The following is an 18,668-nucleotide window of genomic DNA, read 5'->3' as shown; positions in this document are numbered from 1 at the left end:
CTTTTGTAATTACTTAAACTTGCAAGGTGTCATGCTTGCTATTGACCTATTGTATAGTTAGACCATGTCATGTTTTTCATCATCATCGATTCGTGGCCAACGTCATCATGATAACTTCTATTCACAATGGTCGCCAATATTTTTAAAGCAATGCCTTTTTTGTTGAAAATTTTGTGATCAAGAGAGGAGGTTTGCCATATAAATTGTTGGTCTCCCTCCACCAATTCCCAATCTCAACCTCTCTCTCTCTCTCGTGTTAATTGCTAATTTGCTATGTATTAGAATGCGACAAAGCAAGTTTGGAATCGTCAATAGACTCAATACCCAAGTCTCTCTCTCTCTCTCTCTCTCTCTCTCTCTCTCTCTCTCTCTCTACCCCGCCAGATCTCTGTCTATATGTATCAACAGTCCCGTATCCCCTTTTGTCAACTCTCTCTCTCTCTCTCAAGAATGTCCACAGCGGATGTCACATACAGGTGCGATTCCCGTCTCTGATTGCGTTTAGATTTTAGTGCATATGTTTTTTTTGTTGATGTGATTCCCATTGATGAAGTTTGAACATTCATCTCAATGTTCCGATTGGTAACTTTGCATAGAATCTGCCTTGGCTTTTTGCACCGTTTGTATTGTCATAGAAATCAATGAACATGGGCTCGATCTTTTGGTTGTCTTCCTTCCAACGATGTGTTGGGTCTTTGTTTTTCTTAGAGATAAGATTCAGATTGGTGCATGGGATAAGGGATGAAGCAACAGACCGATGACCATTTTTGTTGAATAATTTATCATGTATTCCATGGATTTGATTTGATCAGATTAAATAAACTTAATGATTGGTCACCGGTAGTGTGTAATTGAAGGGCAATTCTTTTAGTTCTTAAAAATTGGCACTAGGTTGTGAGTGTTCATACAGGTCAATTTGTTTTGAGTTGGAATCATGCTGGGGGTGCCCATCATCTTGGTTTTGTAGAACGTGATGACCCTTCCATAGAAAGGGAGACCTAAGGAGGAACAATAGTAACTAATATGTCATGCCTTTGTGAAGAAACGCATTTTACGTATTCAGCAGATTCATTTTTATTGATAGTCAAGATGGGGGGTAGCCACCAAATTGATGCCCCTCGGTTAGTATAGAACGACTCTAACCAGTTCAGTTATATTACTAGAACTATGTTGAGATGATTCATTGGCTATAGCTTTTTCAGGCAGTTCTTTGGTGGGTTGAAATGTGGTTTACCTCTGTGCACTGATGGATAATTCTATTTATGGTCAATGCTTTTGGATGTATTGGTCTACAGTTGTTCTTTTCCTGTAACAAAATCAATCACATTGTTCAGCAGAAAACAAGAAATAACATGTAGACTTATTTTTTGTCCCACCCAGACACTTCCTATGCATTTGGTCCCTCCTTTGGGTTTGCTCCACAATCTACATGGCGTGTTTTTAATGTAATTGTGCTTTGTATCTATGTAACCATTTGTATTTTATTGGTCACATCAGGTTTATAACCTCACCTCTGCAACCACCTACTGTACAAACAGATTTGGTAGTTGCACTGACTCATCAGAGTCAAGTCATCTATTCTAAAATAAGAGAGAGTTTCAGCTTGTGACAAGGGGGACAGGCCATCCAGTGTGACAACTCAAAGTTGCAGTTATGTGTGGCATGCATTTTCTTTTACAGGCATGTTTGGTGACCAAATCCATTTAACAGTCAAGCTACAGAGAGTAGATGATGAACAGTCAAGATAATGTATGTTAAATTTTCATTAGATCCATCATGAGATGCCCCAGACTCTCAGTCTCACCCTAGAAGGATGAAATTTTAGTCTCTTGTACAGAATTGGGAACATTTTATGACAAGTATTTATTCTATGATGGGAGATAGTCTGTAAATGAAATTGGACTTTATATGTATACCTTGGTTGTTGAGTTTTATGATCAATGATGCAGGTGCATTTACCTTTATTATTTTTTCTCTTCTTCTTCTGTTTTTTTTTCTTTTTGGTCACGGTGTGGGATGGGTCTTGATGAGATTCAAAACCAAGACCCCTTTGTTAGGATAGTGTGACTAACCAGAGATAGAGTTCACTTAGTGACTCATATATATCATGAAAACTATCTGTCAGACAATTCAAATGGTAAGAAAACTAATTAAATTAATTAAGTTGTGGGGAAAAAAGTGATTTACACATTTAGTAATTTAATTGAAGGATTGGCTTGCTTGATTTTTCAGTTATGGATGAAAATGCCTCTAGAATGGTGCATATTTATTTCTCAAATTATAAAAAAGAGTGCCCTTTATTTTAGCATATATGTAGGTCTGTAGGAATCCACCAACTCAATATCACCCTTCTTGTATGAAGCAAGGTTGTAAAAATGTATTGTAACCCGTATCGGCCAGGCCCAAAATAAGATACACATCATAAAAAATTGTATGTTTTAAATAAAAATAAATAAATTTAAAAAATCAGAAAAAAAATTATAACACAATAAATATGATGAATTGCATAAGACAAAACTATAATATCACATATCAAAACAATTATGTGCTATGAATGGCATGCATAAGACATCGAACATTCAATAATCAAGATAATATGCTATAAATGACATGCATATCTCACAAGAAAAATGCAAACTATGAAATAATTTGCATATTAAATAATGAATCTAAGCTAATAAGTTACAAGATTCATAATAATGTGTATTTATGTAAACAAAAAAAATATCATAAAGTGTTTTTTTCAATACTTAAAAAATTTTAAATAACTATTTTTTTTCAAATTCAAACAAAAGTGGATTAGATAACATCAATCATAAGTATCATTATCATTATTATCTTTCCTTTTTTGCAAAAAATCTCCTTAAATCACTCTTAGGCTCTTTAAGGATGAATATGAACTAGCCCCAAGGGGCCTTATATGTTTTCGATTTTTTTTTTGAAATGAGTACACTTAAACTGCATTTTTAGCGTAACTTAAGTTATGCCCCGAATCGGAATGTATTGTAAGATACATGGGTGTATCGTAAGATGCAGAGGTGTATTGTAAGATACACACCTGTATCGAGATACATGTGTGTATTGTATCGAAAACATCATAGACACGATGTGTATCATAGTGTAGCATACAATATGTTATGATACTTACAACACTAGTATGAAGTATTGAGAAGGCTTGCTTGAATGATTATATCGATCAAAACCACATATTTTGCCTCTCATCAAAAGTTGTGATTTAAAAGTTTCCTATATCCTATCAAATACTAGTGCTACATACTGCAAACAAAAAGTAGGCTTAGACTTTTGACAAATATAACATAAGAATCAAACTTCTTATGATATCCGATGCAAGAATTTCTACTTGATGCAACTTTGGAATAAGTTCACTTTTTATTTTCTTGCTTTTTTCCTGGAATTCGTTAGATTTAAATGAAATCAAGTGCAAGGACAGTAGGATATGCAGTTCATGAAGTGATACTGAATTATTGCTTGCAACACACTGAGGTTTTACTTGTTCTATATGAATTTGTTGAAGAGAATAATTCATTAAGGTTTAATTTGTCCTCTTTCTGGTGTTTAATTATGTTAGTAAGTAGTGTTAACTTAATGTATTTACCTATCTGACTCGTTGCTTCCTTTTGTGATCATTGTAGTTGGTTTCTATTTTCATCCTTCATAATTTGACTCTTGATACTTGTTTAAGTAATTTCTTGCTAAGAATCTTTAATAAAATTCATCTTAGTTATTTTTGTTTAATAAGTGTTGTTGCTTTACATGCATAATCTTAAACTTGGATTTCTTCTGCTCCCTGCAGTTGTGGGTCTTGCGGGTACCCTCTAAATTTGACCTCTTCGAATCGCATCACCTCCTCTATAGGATCCAAGTACCAGAAAACCATCAAGAAGGGTGTCATCTCATTCATCTCCATTGATGTTAGCCGTTTCACCCAGGTTGATGAGGTCAAGTGTCTCCCTTTTTCATGGGGTCTCTATAGAATGAAAACCAAGCTTCTCTGTCGTAATTGTGGAGTACTTATTGGATATGGATACAGTGGTTCAACTACCTTATGTGGCTTTGATTCCCAAGACTCGTCTGACTCATCTAGCCTACCCACAACTCACAAGAAATACACCATAAAGATCAAAGCACTTCAGCCTTCAGATCAATGCTAGTTTACATCATTGATATGAAGGTATTTGAAATTTGAACAACTTCTTAGGTAATTTGCAAGATTTATTGATAATTTGCATGAGATTGTGATTGTTGGGATTGTTCATGTAAATGCACAGGTGGACATTGTTAACATATGTTTCTAATTGCTACTAATGTGAAAGAGAGAGAGAGAGAGCTTTGGGTGAGAATCTGACGTATGATTCTCAATAAGGAGTTGACTTTTGTCAGCATCATGATAAAATCATATTGGGATTGTTCATGTAAATGTATTGGTGGACATTGTTAATGTATGGTTCTAATTGCTACTAATGTGGAGAGAGAGAGAGAGAGAGAGAGAGAGAGAGAGAGAATTTGTTGTATGATTCTCAGTGTAAATGCACTGGTGGATATTATTAGTGTATGGTTCTAATCAGAGTTACCAGAAACTTCTTAGATAGGTGGAAAGCTCATTTCCCGAAAACTCATTTTAGAAGTGTGATACTCCTCGCTTCTGAAACTTAATGAGAATCTCGATTCCCCCACGTTTCTTCTATGCTTTTCACACGCTTCATCTATTCTTCTTATATGTTCTCTTACTTAACTTTTCATGTTTTTTATGTGTTTTTTCTCACTCTTCTCACTAACTTCCATGTGCTTTCTCTAAATTGGTAGTCATCATTTTTAGTTTTTGTTAAAAATTTAATTCTTACACAAAAAAATTATGAAATTTAATATTAGTCACTTTTATTTTAGTTTTTATTTGTGTTTCATTTTGATTCCAATTCAATATTTATATTTATTTTTTATTCCTCGCTTCCTGCTTCCTATACATTTTAAAATACATCGCTTCTCGCTTCCGCTTTCTGTGTCGTTTCCCACTTCCGCTTCCTATTTTGGCAACCTTGGTTCTAATCGCTACTAATATGAGAGAGAGAGCTTTGGGTGAGAATCTATCGTATGATTCTCAATAAGGAGTTGACTATTGTCAACATCATAATAAAATGATATGTATAACCTATGTCACATAGGTGCGGGTGTGGCGATGCGGCACTTTAAAAAAACTTAGGTGCAGGGTGTGTAAGGGTATATATATATATAATTTTTAACACCACCTCTTTACACCATTCTTGAGCCCCGTCCCTCTTTACCCCTTCTCGAGGTACCCATTCTTTTTTTAATGGGAGGTGGCTCAAGATACCCTTTTATTTTTTTAAGGGGGGGGGGCTTGAGGTAACCCTTTTTTTTAATGAGGGGTGGGGCTCGAGGTACTCCTTTTTTAAATGGGGAGGGGGGGTTGAGTACCCCTTCTTTTTTTAATGGGAGGGGGGGCTCGAGGTACCCCTACCCATTCTCGAGCCTTGCCCATTTTTTTAATGGACTAAAATGGACTCAGTCAAAGTTGACTGAGTCCATTTTGGACAAAGATAACCTTGGGTGCTGGTTGACTGCACCTAAGGTCATATTGACCGCACTTGCACTAGCGTCGCGTCGCGTCATGTCGACGCGGGTGCAGCGGCTTCTTTGGCGAGTCCCTATGACAGTGTATAATCAATTTTCCACCTTCTAGAGCTATATGTATTTTTATGTCACATGATCTTTCTCGAAATTTGAATATACTTGTGTACACAGTATCCTTTCAAGTCTAACAATGAAGTTGAGCATGTGTGACTTGCCTAAGAATTGAAACAAGTTCTTGCTCTTGTTGATTTGTCTTAACTAACCTTGACAGTGTCTGGTACTGCTTTGTTATGATATTTTTATCCAGTTTTATTCAGCTGTTTACTTATTTGCCTTTTCTTGTTGCATTTTTTTATTTATGATATAACATACTACAATATTGTTCTTATCTTCGCCATTTACTTCTAATCATTCGTAATCTTGTTCAAACTCTAAAAATGGCTAAGCTGGAGATCTTTCTCGTGAGAAATTCGACAGGTGTTTGTGTCTCACTTGGTAGTTCTTTTTATATTTGCAACAATTTGTTGTTTGCATATGCCAGTGCCAAATCCGTGATTTCTCAATTCACTTAATTGATTTACAGTTTGCTGACTTCTTCAAAAAGACTTAGTTGTTCTTTAATTTTGTCTTCTGGAATTCTTATTTGTCTTTCCATGTCTTTTTCGGTTGGATTTGTTGAAGAGTTTATAGAACTTTACATAAAGGGTATTCTTCTATTGCCGCCTAGTTTTGTATGGGTCTTGCATGTGCGTTATAAGTTGTTGGGTGTGCTTCTTCCATAATTGTGTATATTGGAATGACTCGTCATTCACATAATGACAAGAATCAAATTACGCAAGGTTCTCCATAACTTAGTCAAGGACCGACATATATATATATATATATATATATATATATATATATATATATATATATATATATATATATATATATATATATATATATATATATATAGTGTTCAACTATTTGAATTACTAACATGTCTTTAAAATGATGCCATTTTTTAAAATAACAAATTGCCTTTAAGGTTAAAAGTTACTTTCACTTTTTAAAATAAAGTTATAAGAGTACCATTTGTCACTTTTTTCCTTCCAAAATGAAGTACTTAACATGTCCTTAAAGGTAATGCATGTTTTAAAAAATGCCACCACTTTTGAAGGCCTTTTGGTCCTTTCAATCAGTTGAATACTACTAAGGTTAATATACGGCACGTTTGGAAGAAAGAAAATTTTTCACAAGAAAAGAAAATTTTTCCTATGAAAAGTTTTGATATGATAACTTTTTTAAATGAATTTTTTCACTTATTTGTGTAACATGAGAAAAACAAAAGGAAAAATGTGAGAAAAACGAGAGAGATGGGGGGGAGGGGTTGATCAGCCCCCTCTTGGAGAGAAAGTGGGCTGATCAGCCCTCTCTCTCAGAGAGAGAGAGAGAGAGAGAGACCTGAAAATGATGGTGGGTGAGAGGAAGATGAAGATGGAGGAAGCTCTTCTTGTGGCAGCCGATGGGATGAGATGTGCTCTGGGTGTATAAAAGATCACAGTTTTTAGAAAAAAAATTCTTTCAAAAATTTTCTCATTTGGAATGGTTGGAAAAGTTGTCATTTTTTTCTTTCATACTTGCATTTTTCTAGCCATTTTCTTGCTTCCAAATGTGCTCATAAGTTTCCTACCTCTTTTTCGTTAGGTCACCATTAGGACCCTCAAAAAATCATAGTTTTGGGTGTTTTATGCTTGATGAATCATTAGATATGTTTATCATTGTTTGTTAATTAAGAAACAAGCTTTGTCTCAAATTGATTTGATGTAAAAATGTGTATTTTATCATCCAATTTTAGTAAAATATCAACTGTTGATTTTTTTACCTCTTTAAAATACACATCTGAGAATAAAGATGCTTAATCAAATATATGTTTTTTATTGAGTAAACAATGATAAACACATCTAACGGTTCAGACTGAGCAAAAAGCACCTAAAACTATGATTTTTGGAAGGTCCTAACGGTGAGCTAACGAAAAAAGGGGCAAGAGGATCCCCATTCTCTCTCTCTCTCTCTCTCTCTCTCTCTCTCTCTCTCTATATATATATATATATATATATATATATATATATATATATATATATATATATATATATATATTGCATGAGATCAGTTATCATGAACCCATTTGATTCACTGGTGACCAACTCCACGGTTGTGCCTATGTTGCCTCACAACCATACTGGTGATATGTAATGCAAGATTTTGAGCCTTAGAACATCAAGCACATGATGATACACAAAGAGCAACACTCAGATCAGATGAGATCAGTTATAATGGACCCATTTGATTCACTGGTGACCAACTCCACGGTTGTGCATATGTTGCCTCACAGCCTCACAACTATGTCACATGGGTGCGAGTGGGGGTGTGGGTGCGGGGATTCGGCACTTCCAAAAAACCCGGGTACGGGGGTGAGGCAGGGGCAAAAATGTAATATATATATATATATAGTGTATATATAGTGTATATGTATGAATGTATGGTAGCTGTTAAGGTCCATGACATTTATGCCCAACTTACTTTTTACCATTTTTTTTATCTTATATGGTTGTCCCCAAAGATGAAAGTGATGAGTTGTGGAGCCTGATTCATTGTTTTTGCCCTTGCAGGAAGGGGGGTCCGGGGGCTCCCCCCGGCGCGGGTCCCCAAAGAATTTTTTTTTTAAATTCCGCAGCCCATTTCATAGGGCAAAAAAAAAAATTTAAAAATCCAAAAAAAAGGACAAAAATGACCCTGGGTGCGGTCAACGCACCCAGGGTCGGGTTGACTGCACTCAGTGCCGCACCCGCGTCGAGTCGCGTCGACGCGGGTGCGGCACCCTGCTAGCCGAATCCCTGTGACATAGCCTTACAACCACACTGGTGATATGTAATGCAAGATTTTGAGCATTAGAACATCAAGTACATGACACACAAATAACAACACTCAACCATGTCATTAGGTAATGCAGGATTCAAACAGTAGGAAATGGAACAAGCCAATTGACCGTGAGAATCCCATAATTTTTTATCTGAAGTGCTGGTTCCTCACTTTCTTCATCAAATATCAAAGACTCAAGGTCAGGCCTCGTGATATGGGTCGTGTTTTCCACTCCACAATCTACTTGTATGGGTAAGATAGAGAATTTCTATGTGCAAGTTTGAGAAACAGGGCATTATTTTATAGTATAGTCTGGAATTGGATACTATGTGGTGTTAAATTTCTTATGATATTTCCTTTATATAATCTTTGCTTCTTTCCCTGCCTAAGCTAGCTTTGCTCACTTCTTGCAGCATAGCGCATTGTGGGTCCTCAGACGGATTGCCTCCATTGTATGCTGAGTAGCAGAAGTCTGACAAAGTACCGTTATCCCCTTTTCAGCTGCTTCAACTCCTTTATCTCAGACCCGCAAAATCAATTATTTTTGGGTTCTTCATCTTAATGGGTTTAAAGCTTCTGTTTCTCAAATCCATATGCTTATTCACAGTGTGTAGCATGACCAACAATGCTTTGTGCCATGATGCCATTTCACTAGAAATGCATGACAATATGTAGCTATATAGCTCTTATGCCTGTGGCATTTTCAGCATAAATGACTCTACTGGTGGACCGACCTTCTGTAATCTCTGACTTACCTGATGATTGCCTAGTGGCTATATTTCAGCATCTTAAGTGTTACACCGACCGTGAGGCATTTGGCTTGACCTGCCATCGCTGGCTCCAGATCCAGAATGCAGCTCGTGTGCACTTAAAAATTCAGTCATGTTATGATTCTAATGCCCCAGCAAAATATTCCAGATATCTCTCAAGGCTTCTGTCTAGGTTCTGTTCTCTCTCCTCTCTCAGTTTGGCCGGATGCACCCTGTTGTCTGATTCAGCACTGAACCATTTGCAATTTTCTGGTTTCAAGCTGCAAACCTTGTCTCTTGACTGTTGTTTTAGCATCACAGATAATGGATTTACTTTGGTGTTCTCTGGGTGCCCCAATCTCATATCCATCAGTTTGTATCGGTGCAATATCAGTGATGCTGCGTTAGAATTCTTGGGTAGTTCTTGCTTGACATTAGAAAACGTGAATCTTTCGTACTGCTTGCTTGTTTCTGATCATGGCATCTCAGCTCTTTCTAGCGGTTGCCCCAAGCTTCGGACCATAACTGTCTCATGTTGTAGGGGCATAAGAGGACATGGGTTCAAGGATTGTTCAAGTCTGGCTTATCTGGAAGCTGATTCTTGTTTACTCACAGCAGATGGCCTCTTGCGAACTGTTAGCAGTGGCCGTCTCGAGTACTTGAACATTTCGAGTTTAAGGTGCTGGATGGGAGGTGATGGCCTAGGCTGCATTGGTGTTGGTGGGGCCTGCTTGAGGTTTCTGAACCTGCGCATGTGCCGGTTTGTTGGCGATGAGTCTGTGAAAGCGATTGCAAAAGGGTGTCCTGTGCTGAAGGAATGGAATTTAGCTTTGTGCCATGAGGTGAAGTTTCTCGGTTGGGAGGCAATTGGGATGAATTGCAAGAATTTGGAGGTACTTCATGTAAGCAGATGCCGCAATCTATGTGATCGAGGGCTACAGGCACTTCAGGATGGATGTAGCAGTCTCAGAGTGTTATACATGCATGGTTGTCGCCAAGTCACAATTGTGGCACTGGAATCATTCAAGTGTGTGCGAGGAGATGTAAAAGTGAAGGCAGAGGAATTGATGACTGTCGGTCCGGGCTTGGGGCAGTTCCTTATTCAGTAAACCTTTACTGATCCTTGCCTTGTGAAAATGGGGATACGTTCTGAACTGGGATTTAAGTTGCGGTTCTGAAATTTGCACTAGAATGTGGGAGGTGTACGTGTACACTTTGCCTTTTCTTCTGATGGTTAGTTTTGTGTAATTGGAGATATTAATTTGACCTTTTATATGTGATGATTGATGAGATCATGGAATTCTATGGCTAAGAAAAAAAAACCCTTTATATTGCAGTATGAAAGTAAACCTTGCATTTGATCCTTCGTCTCATGCCCAGATTACAGGTTGTATGATCTTTAGCAAAAGACTAAAGTTGTTCAGCTTTTCAAGATAGCTGGTCTTCTGATATGAACTCACAAGTAGCTTCAGCAAATTTCTGTGTAATGATCCATCTTCATCATTTACAGAAAACAATCACTAGTATTTTACATGCTTTTTATCTAAAACAAGGGGTGACAAATGATATGTAATATGCAGCGATTAGGCTTCCTCTACTGTAACAAGAAAAGAGGTCCTTAAATAATCATTAGACAATTGGTTATTTTCCAATCTTCCTGCTAACAAACTGCAAACAGGATAATGTACTGAATCAGTGAGTCGCTTTTAGCTTCAGTCACCACAAGGGACGATTATGCGACAGCCACTGATGCCATTCATCTCATAGGACGGACATTTGTATGTATAAACGTATCTAGATCACCATGGTGCAGGTTGTTTTGATTCAATCGGACCTTATAAACAGATTCAGCATGTCCAAAATAGTATCAGCTTTTAAATTGGTGATCGGTGCCATAGATCTTGATGATGGATGACACCCAAATTTCCTTGGACTAGTTCCCCTCCTAATAACCCTTTAAATCTTTTGCCACAGAAAAACCAAGTCAGGCCCACCTGGTTAAGTTGTGGTTAGTCTTCAAAGTTCAAAGCATGCCCAGTGGATACCGCTTTACTGGGTTTGGCATGACCAAGATCCACTCGGGCTGGACCTGGTTTGTGGACTTTGGCATTGATGTCCGATTCGGTCTCCCCTGTCCTCACCAACTTACTGATGAATCTTAGGGATGCAACTAGCAAGGCTGCCCGGCCTTATGCCCTGGTAATCCTGCACAAGGACCCAAATATAGGATATATTTGGTTGTCTGATCTGATTTCAATTTGTTGTTTTTGGATTTGGATCATTCAAAAAGATCCCAACATGAATTTGGATTTGATTTAAGTTGGATTATTCTTCAGACAGAGATCTATTTGAATCAGTGTTTTAAATTGGATCTAGTTTAGAGTCAGATCAATATCTGATTCATTTGCAATTTTCAACATGTAAAGATCAAGATTGAACCTTAGTGTGGGACCCAGTACTCAATTTGCTATACTATTGATATTAAACCAAATAAGGTTCCTTTATCATAACCACAAGAAAAAAAAAATCAATTTTTTTCATCACCAAATTTTTGTGTGCTTTAAGATAGTGATCTTTGTGGATTTTTCATTTTGCTAGCATTTGTAATGAAGTTTTTTGTTATAAATAATATTTAATTTGATTAAAAAATGTGTATGTTTAAAACCTAATCCATTTATACTCACTCAAACCGTTAACCCATATGGGTCTATAATTAATTTATGATATACTTGGATCTGAATAAAAACCCAAGCCAAAAAGATCATTTACATTCGAAACTGTTAAATGAGACTATAAACTGACGAGCCTATAAACTCGGTCACACCAAAGCCTGAAGAAGATTTGTTTAGGTTTCATCACAATTTTTGGACCCGAAGAGGAAATGTGTATTAAGAGCCGAGCCATATGACAAACCCCTTAACTCAAGTGGGTCCACAAATCCAATTGTATCCATTCAAACTAGATTGGGTTGATTGGGTCTAAGTTTTTAGCTTTAAGCTTGAACTTGAGCATGGTATAATTTCATTCCAGTCATCTCTATTGTTATACATTTCCCTGTCATTAGGGGTGTCAATGGGTCAGGTTTGATCCAGACCCGACCAATACCAAACCCTATGATAAACAAGGAGGCCTGATTAGAATCCAGGTCAGACTCAAAGGGTCTGATTAATATATGGAGCCGGGTATGGTTTGTGGAATTTCATACCAGACCTGGGCCCCACCTTAGTTCTGACTAAGATCCGAAAATTTTCAATGTAAAAAATATTTAAAAAATACTATTTTACCAGGTATGGTTCATGTAATCCTTATAGGATGTCTGGATCCAGGTATGATTTCTCTTATGGTAGGTCCAATTGGATCAGTGGGCCAGGGTCTGGATGTGGTACCAGAATCTCAGATCAGATTTGGGATTGAACCCACATGGATCTGAACCAAACCCGACCCGCTAACTGTCATCTCATTGATGCAAGTTGTTTTGATCAAACCAGACCCTGTATATGCGATCTACGTCATCCATTTGATCTGACTTGCGTACAGGATGTTTTTGGTGATTAAAAAAATCAATGGTTGCAAAAAATTATGAAAATTTTGTCATTTAAACTGTCATTTTTTATTGCAAAAACTTGGACCAATGATCAATTCTAATTAAATTGAGCATGCTGAATCCATCTATGGGGATCAGATTTGAGGATTCTAGAGGGTTATGACTTAAGACACTGGGTGATGACATAAGTAGGGGTGGCAATCGGGTCGGGTTGGCGGGTCAGCATACCTCAATCCGAACCCGACCCGTTTATTAAACGGGTCGGCTGTGGCAAACACGAACCCGACCCGTTTAATAAACGGGTAACCCGACACGACCCGCCAACCCATTTAATAAATGGGTTGGGTCGGGTAAACGGGTTTTCAGGTTGGCGGGTCGGGTTGGCGGGTTGACGGATCGGGTTGGCAGGTTGGCGGGTCGGGTTGGCGGTCGGGTTGACGGGTTGGCGGGTTGACCCACCCGCCTAACCCGTTTATTAAACGGGTCAGCCGGGTTGGCGGGTTGGCATACCCCCAACCCGAACCCGACCTGTTTAATAAACGGGTTACGCGGGTCGACCTGTTTATTAAACGGGTTGGCTTAAGCCCAACCCGAACCCGCCTAAGAGGTGGGTTGGCGGGTCGTGTCAGAAATTGCCACCCCTAGACATAAGGGATGATTGGAACTGGGTTCGAACATGGTATAGGAGATGAACTCTAGAAATGGTAAAACGTATTATAGAAATGCTCTTTTCAAGTATACTTTTTCTTGTCTTTTTGCAAAAACAATGTTTGGATTCCTTTGGTTTTCCACGGGTGCAAATAAGGGTGGGCATCCGGCTCGAGCCGCATTTTTGCCCGGTTCTTAATGAGCTCGGGTTTGAAGAGAAGCCCATGGCCTGGCCCATTGGCTCATCGCGGCCAATGTGAAATGGGTTGGATCCCACCTGGCCCGACCCAAATTTATTTGTAAATAGTAATAATTAACAAGTTCCCAACTTCTCATGTACCCAACTAATTATCGTTTTAGTTTTCATAAAATTAATGCAACTAATTAGGTAAATAGTAATAGTTATCAAGTTACTATGCAATAGTGAATTTTAAAATTTTTATATTATTAAAAAATAATTAATAACTCAGCCCCATCAGCCCAGCCCAGTAGCCCGCGTGCCTGTCCAGGCTTGACACACGTATGTACTGGGTGGGGTTTTGTCCCGGCATCTAACACGCTCGGGCCTAAAATCTTGGCTCAAACCTGGCCCATGGCAGACCGGGTCGACTTGGCCCATCGGGCCACCCTGCCCACTGCCCACTCCTAGGTGCAAATAGATATATTTAGGTGCTTGATTCGAGACCATGTTTTAGATATGGACTTGGACAAATTTTAGGAAAAATATTAGCTAATGTTAGTCCTAAACCTTGAGAAGAAACTCAAATAACCTCTGTCACTTGGTAAACACATGGAATCACATTCACATTATTAACAGGTACCCATTATAGATTTTCTACATGAAAATATATTGGTTTGATTAAATTCGAATGGATCCAGAAGCTTAAGGACTTATGTTACATCCAAATATATACCCAAACCCATTTGATATCCAACCTATCTTTGTTGACGACCCAAACAGTTTTGTACAAACAGTACTTGGAGCAACCCAAACCCAGAATGTTTTAGGCGTGACCCATCACTCCAAGATCAGATATGATGTATACCCAAGCTCCTCTTGTGCCCAACTTGCCTAATCATCAATATTAATCCAGCTAGTCTCCTTTGTAATACATAACTTTCTCAACCAAGAAAATAAATTCCTAACAAACTCAATATAGGCTTTTTCAATTGACCCGTGTTTCTAAAGTTGGTTAGTTTATAATCTAGTTTGAAGATGATATTTAACTTGGTTAGCAAATGAGATCATTTAAAACCTGGTCCTTTTATACCCAAACCCACTTAATTTGTATATGGATCCAGTCTATCATGCTCACTTAAACCCAAACCCACTTAATTTGTATATGGATCCAGTCTATCATACTCACTTAAACCCAAACCCTAAATAAATCAGGGCGAGACCCGTGTGTAAACTACTTAATTTGTACTCAACCTGTGAATCCAAAGATGTATATATGCAATCTCAGCCATCAAAACCTGAATCTTATTGCCAACCAAAGTGGGTCCGGTTTAATTTTTTATATCCAATTAACAATAAGACTCACTTTTTTCCCCTTTTTTTAATCTTGGTCATGGAGGTACTTAGCTATCTTTTGAAGCAAACCAGCATATTTGCAATGTAGAATGAATCTAACCAGTATAGATCATTTTTTTGCATATTCTTTTCACGAATGATGTCCAAATTTTTGGTGAAGCTTGTGAGGATAATATGAAATATTTAGGGGTCATCCTTAAAACATTTTTTGAATTTTGATGTACCCATATTTGGATGTGGGCATGAATTACATTGGGTTGGGTTGGATCTATTTTTTAGACTCGACTCAAAACATGTCTAACAATATCTGATCCGAACCGACCTCCAGAGAGAGAGAGAGATCTGTGTAGGGATGTAAACAGCTTGGATTCAGATTAGATATGGTCAATACTAAATTCGGTGGTTCAGATGTTTCCTAAATAGATTTGGACTCAAATGATTAAAAACTCGTACCAGATCCGTTTTTTTACCTATAATCATATTCGAATATCCATCAGATTCTATAACAAAAACTAAAAAACCATGTCTTTTTTTTTTTTGTTATAAGTGGTCTAACTAAATAAAGCCAGATTCGATCGGAAATACAATCAAGCTTACACCTCAAGTGTAATGCCAACCTCTCTTAGCACTGAGAAGGCTAACTACCATTAGGGGTGGCAAAATCTGACACCACCCGCCAACCTGCTTCTTAGGCGGGTTCGGGTTTGGCTTAAACGGGTTTGTCGTAAACGGGTCGACCCGCCTAACCCATTTATTAAACGGGTCAGGTTCGTGTTAGGGGTATGCCAACCTGCCAACTTGGCTGACCCGTTTAATAAACGGGTTAGGTGGGCGGGTCAACCTGTTTACCCGAACCTGACCCGTCAACCTGTTTACCCGACCCACCCGCTAACACGAACCCGAACCGCTAACCCACCAACCCGTTTACCCGACCCGACCTGTTTATTAAACGGGTTAACCGTGTCGTGTCGGGTTACCCATTTAATAAATGGGTCGGGTTCGTGTTTGCCACATCCGACACGTTTAATAAACGGGTCATGTTCATGTTGAGGTATTCTGACCCGCTAACTCGCCGACACGACCCACCAACCTGACCCTATTGCCACCCCTAACTACCATGACACAACTACCTAAATAGCTTGAGAGAGAGAGAGAGAGAGAGAGAGAGAGAGAGAGAGAGTGAGAGTCGAAGATCACTCACGAAAGGCCTTAAGGCAGTTGAGGTTTATATAAACCCAGTAAAATATTCTAGGGGAGCATTTGACATACGTACTTAAGGTCTAAAGAGGTATCATACACCTTTCAATGTCAAACAGGTAGCATGCACTAGTTAAAGCCTCGAACGGACACCCAAACCAGCCTAATGCACCCACTAACATCCCAACGTGCCTAGGGACTTTGAAGGTAGTTGTTAAGGCCATGAGAAATGGTCCTTGAGTTTTTAGGTCAAACACCAAAACAAAAAGGTCATATAAAGCTTTTAAATTGGTTAATGAGGTACAAAACTTTAAAAAGAGTGTTAAAAGGAATGATCATAGTCAAACCAAGACTATACATAACTAAGCTTAATTGAATCTGAATCCAAATCCAAATCCAAATATAAAGTCAAGTCCAAATCTTAAAAATCTGAAGTTTTCAAAGTTAATTTAATGTACCAGCCCCCAACAGGACATGACCTGTACAACCCTACACAGATCTCTCTCTCTCTCTCTCTCTCTCTCTCTCTCTCTGGAGGTCGGTTCCCATCAGATATTGTTAGATCCAACCCAACCCAATGTAATTCATGCCCACATCCAAATATGGGTACAACAAAATTTATGGATCCATACCCTTTAATGGTTATGCATTGTATCTTGCTCAAGTATAAGTAGGTCGAGTGTTACTGTTTTTTTTAGAAGAAAGGCAAATACTCACTTTTTATATATATATGTAAACTTTTTTTAGCTTATACATTCATGAATTACAATGTCTTGTTTGTTACAGCTGAACCCGAATGGCAAGTTGTCATCCAATATCCTTAAGAAACCATTAAAACCCAGGCCTGGTAAACATGTACAACCATAGGCATAACACTGCCTTCGATGTTTTCCAACTTCAATTTCTTCCATTCTCTCAACTCTCGATTGATTTTGACTTGTAATTACATTATGTTTGGGATAGCATTATCGAATACAATCTCATTCTTGTGCAACCATATCAACCTTCAAGGTAGGGGTGGCAAAACTTGACCCGACCCGCCAACCCGCTTTTTAGCTGGGTTAGGGTTTGGCTTAAATGGGCTCGTGTCGTAAATGGGTCGACCCGCCTAACCCATTTATTAAACGGGTCATGTTTGTATTAGGGGTATGCCAACCCGCCAACCCATTTACACGAACCCGTCAACCCGCAACCCATTTATATATGTATTAACTTATCTAACCCTAACTCCTAACTTTACACTTTAGTCACCCACCTAACTCCTTCCTACCCAGCAGCAGCCGAGAGCCTGAGACCTCTCCTCTCCAGTGGTAGTGTGCGCCTGTGCGGTTATCGTGTCTATGTTATTGGGTCGACCTGTTTAATAAACGGGTCGCCGTGTCGTGTAATTGTGTCGTGTTGTCCTGACCCGTTTATTAAATGGGTTAACCGTGTCGTGTCGGGTTACCCGTTTAATAAATGGGTCGTGTTCGTGTTTGCCACATCTGACACGTTTAAGAAACGGGTCATGTTCATGTTGAGGTATTCTGATCCACCAACCCGACCCGATTGCCACCCCTACTTCAAGGTCCCCTTCTAAAACCCAGATCTAGTCTTTAACTTCATATTCTCAGCCCAATTCTAAGGCCATGTTTGCTTCTCAATACCCTTGACCCCTCATCCTTGTTAATTATCAACCATCACCACTTGACCAATAGTGTGTGATTGAAACACCTTAGGTCCTTAATCCCCAAGCTCCCTAAGAAAAAGGAAGTTGATTAAAATCATGTTTATTTTTTTAAGACCGACTTCAAAATGGATAAGAGCCCAATAAAATGTTGTGCTACCGTGGCAGGGGCATGTTTGACCAAGGTCTACCTACCCGCTTTTGAGAACACTTAGCCTTCCATGATTCATCCTTGTTTCAAATCATGTCTTTCACTTATGCCCAAAGGTTCCCTTTAGCGACCCTTTTATGCAACAGGATGTGCCCTATAACTCAACTACACATTTTAAACCTAATGTGTTTATAAAAAAATGATCAATGCGAGACTAAAAGAAATTATAAGTCTTTTTTTTCAAAATTTATTTTCCAAAAATCTTTGGTAAAAAGAGTCATTCGGCCAAGAAACTTATTTCAAAAGGTTAATATTTTTGAGAGAGAACTACAACACCACCATTGATGTCTTCTTTGCACCCGATGGCTAAGGAGAGAGAGATATCGTTGGAAAGGAAAAACAGTAGAATGATAGGATTTTAGTATATATATATATATATATATATATATATATATATATATATAGAGAGAGAGAGAGAGAGAGAGAGAGAGAGAGAATGGGTCAGATCTAGGATGGAGGTTTTGCAATCTTGGGTTGTTATGGATCTGAATCCCAATATATCAAGTTGTTCTGAATCTAAAATGTTTGCACCTCTAATGAATCTTGACCAAAACCATCAGTAACCTGGCCAGTGGGTCGATTAAGCTTGTTCAATCACAGCAAGGGGA

General features: G+C 38.3%; 1 protein-coding gene across 5 annotated transcripts; it reads left to right on the top strand.

Moving 5' to 3' along the window:
* The first annotated feature begins 370 nt into the window (after nt 1–370).
* LOC149851372 (F-box/LRR-repeat protein 12-like) lies at nt 371–10,621 on the top strand. Of its 5 annotated transcripts, none has more exons than XR_016430965.1 (3): nt 377–476; nt 3,815–4,192; nt 4,290–4,823. XR_016430965.1 is itself a non-coding variant. In XM_090000486.1 (3 exons), exon 3 carries the CDS (start codon nt 9,224–9,226, stop codon nt 10,367–10,369), a length of 1,146 nt encoding a protein of 381 aa, XP_089856612.1. In that variant the 5' UTR covers nt 392–476; nt 3,815–4,192; nt 8,925–9,223; the 3' UTR covers nt 10,370–10,621. The 5 variants fall into 5 exon arrangements, 3 of the variants coding, with proteins under 3 accessions (XP_089856612.1, XP_089856603.1, XP_089856620.1); XM_090000486.1 differs by lacking the exon at nt 4,290–4,823 and adding an exon at nt 8,925–10,621 and having other exon boundaries at nt 392–476; XR_016430964.1 differs by lacking the exons at nt 3,815–4,192; nt 4,290–4,823 and adding an exon at nt 1,498–2,478 and having other exon boundaries at nt 371–476.
* The last annotated feature ends 8,047 nt before the right edge of the window (nt 10,622–18,668 follow it).

Source organism: Nuphar pumila, chromosome 1 (genome assembly GCF_984573655.1).
Source record: "Nuphar pumila chromosome 1, dmNupPumi1.hap1.1, whole genome shotgun sequence".
Classification (NCBI taxonomy): domain Eukaryota; kingdom Viridiplantae; phylum Streptophyta; class Magnoliopsida; order Nymphaeales; family Nymphaeaceae; genus Nuphar; species Nuphar pumila.
The sequence above is the reverse complement of the archived record's forward strand: the minus strand, read 5'-3'. Positions and strand labels throughout refer to the sequence as shown.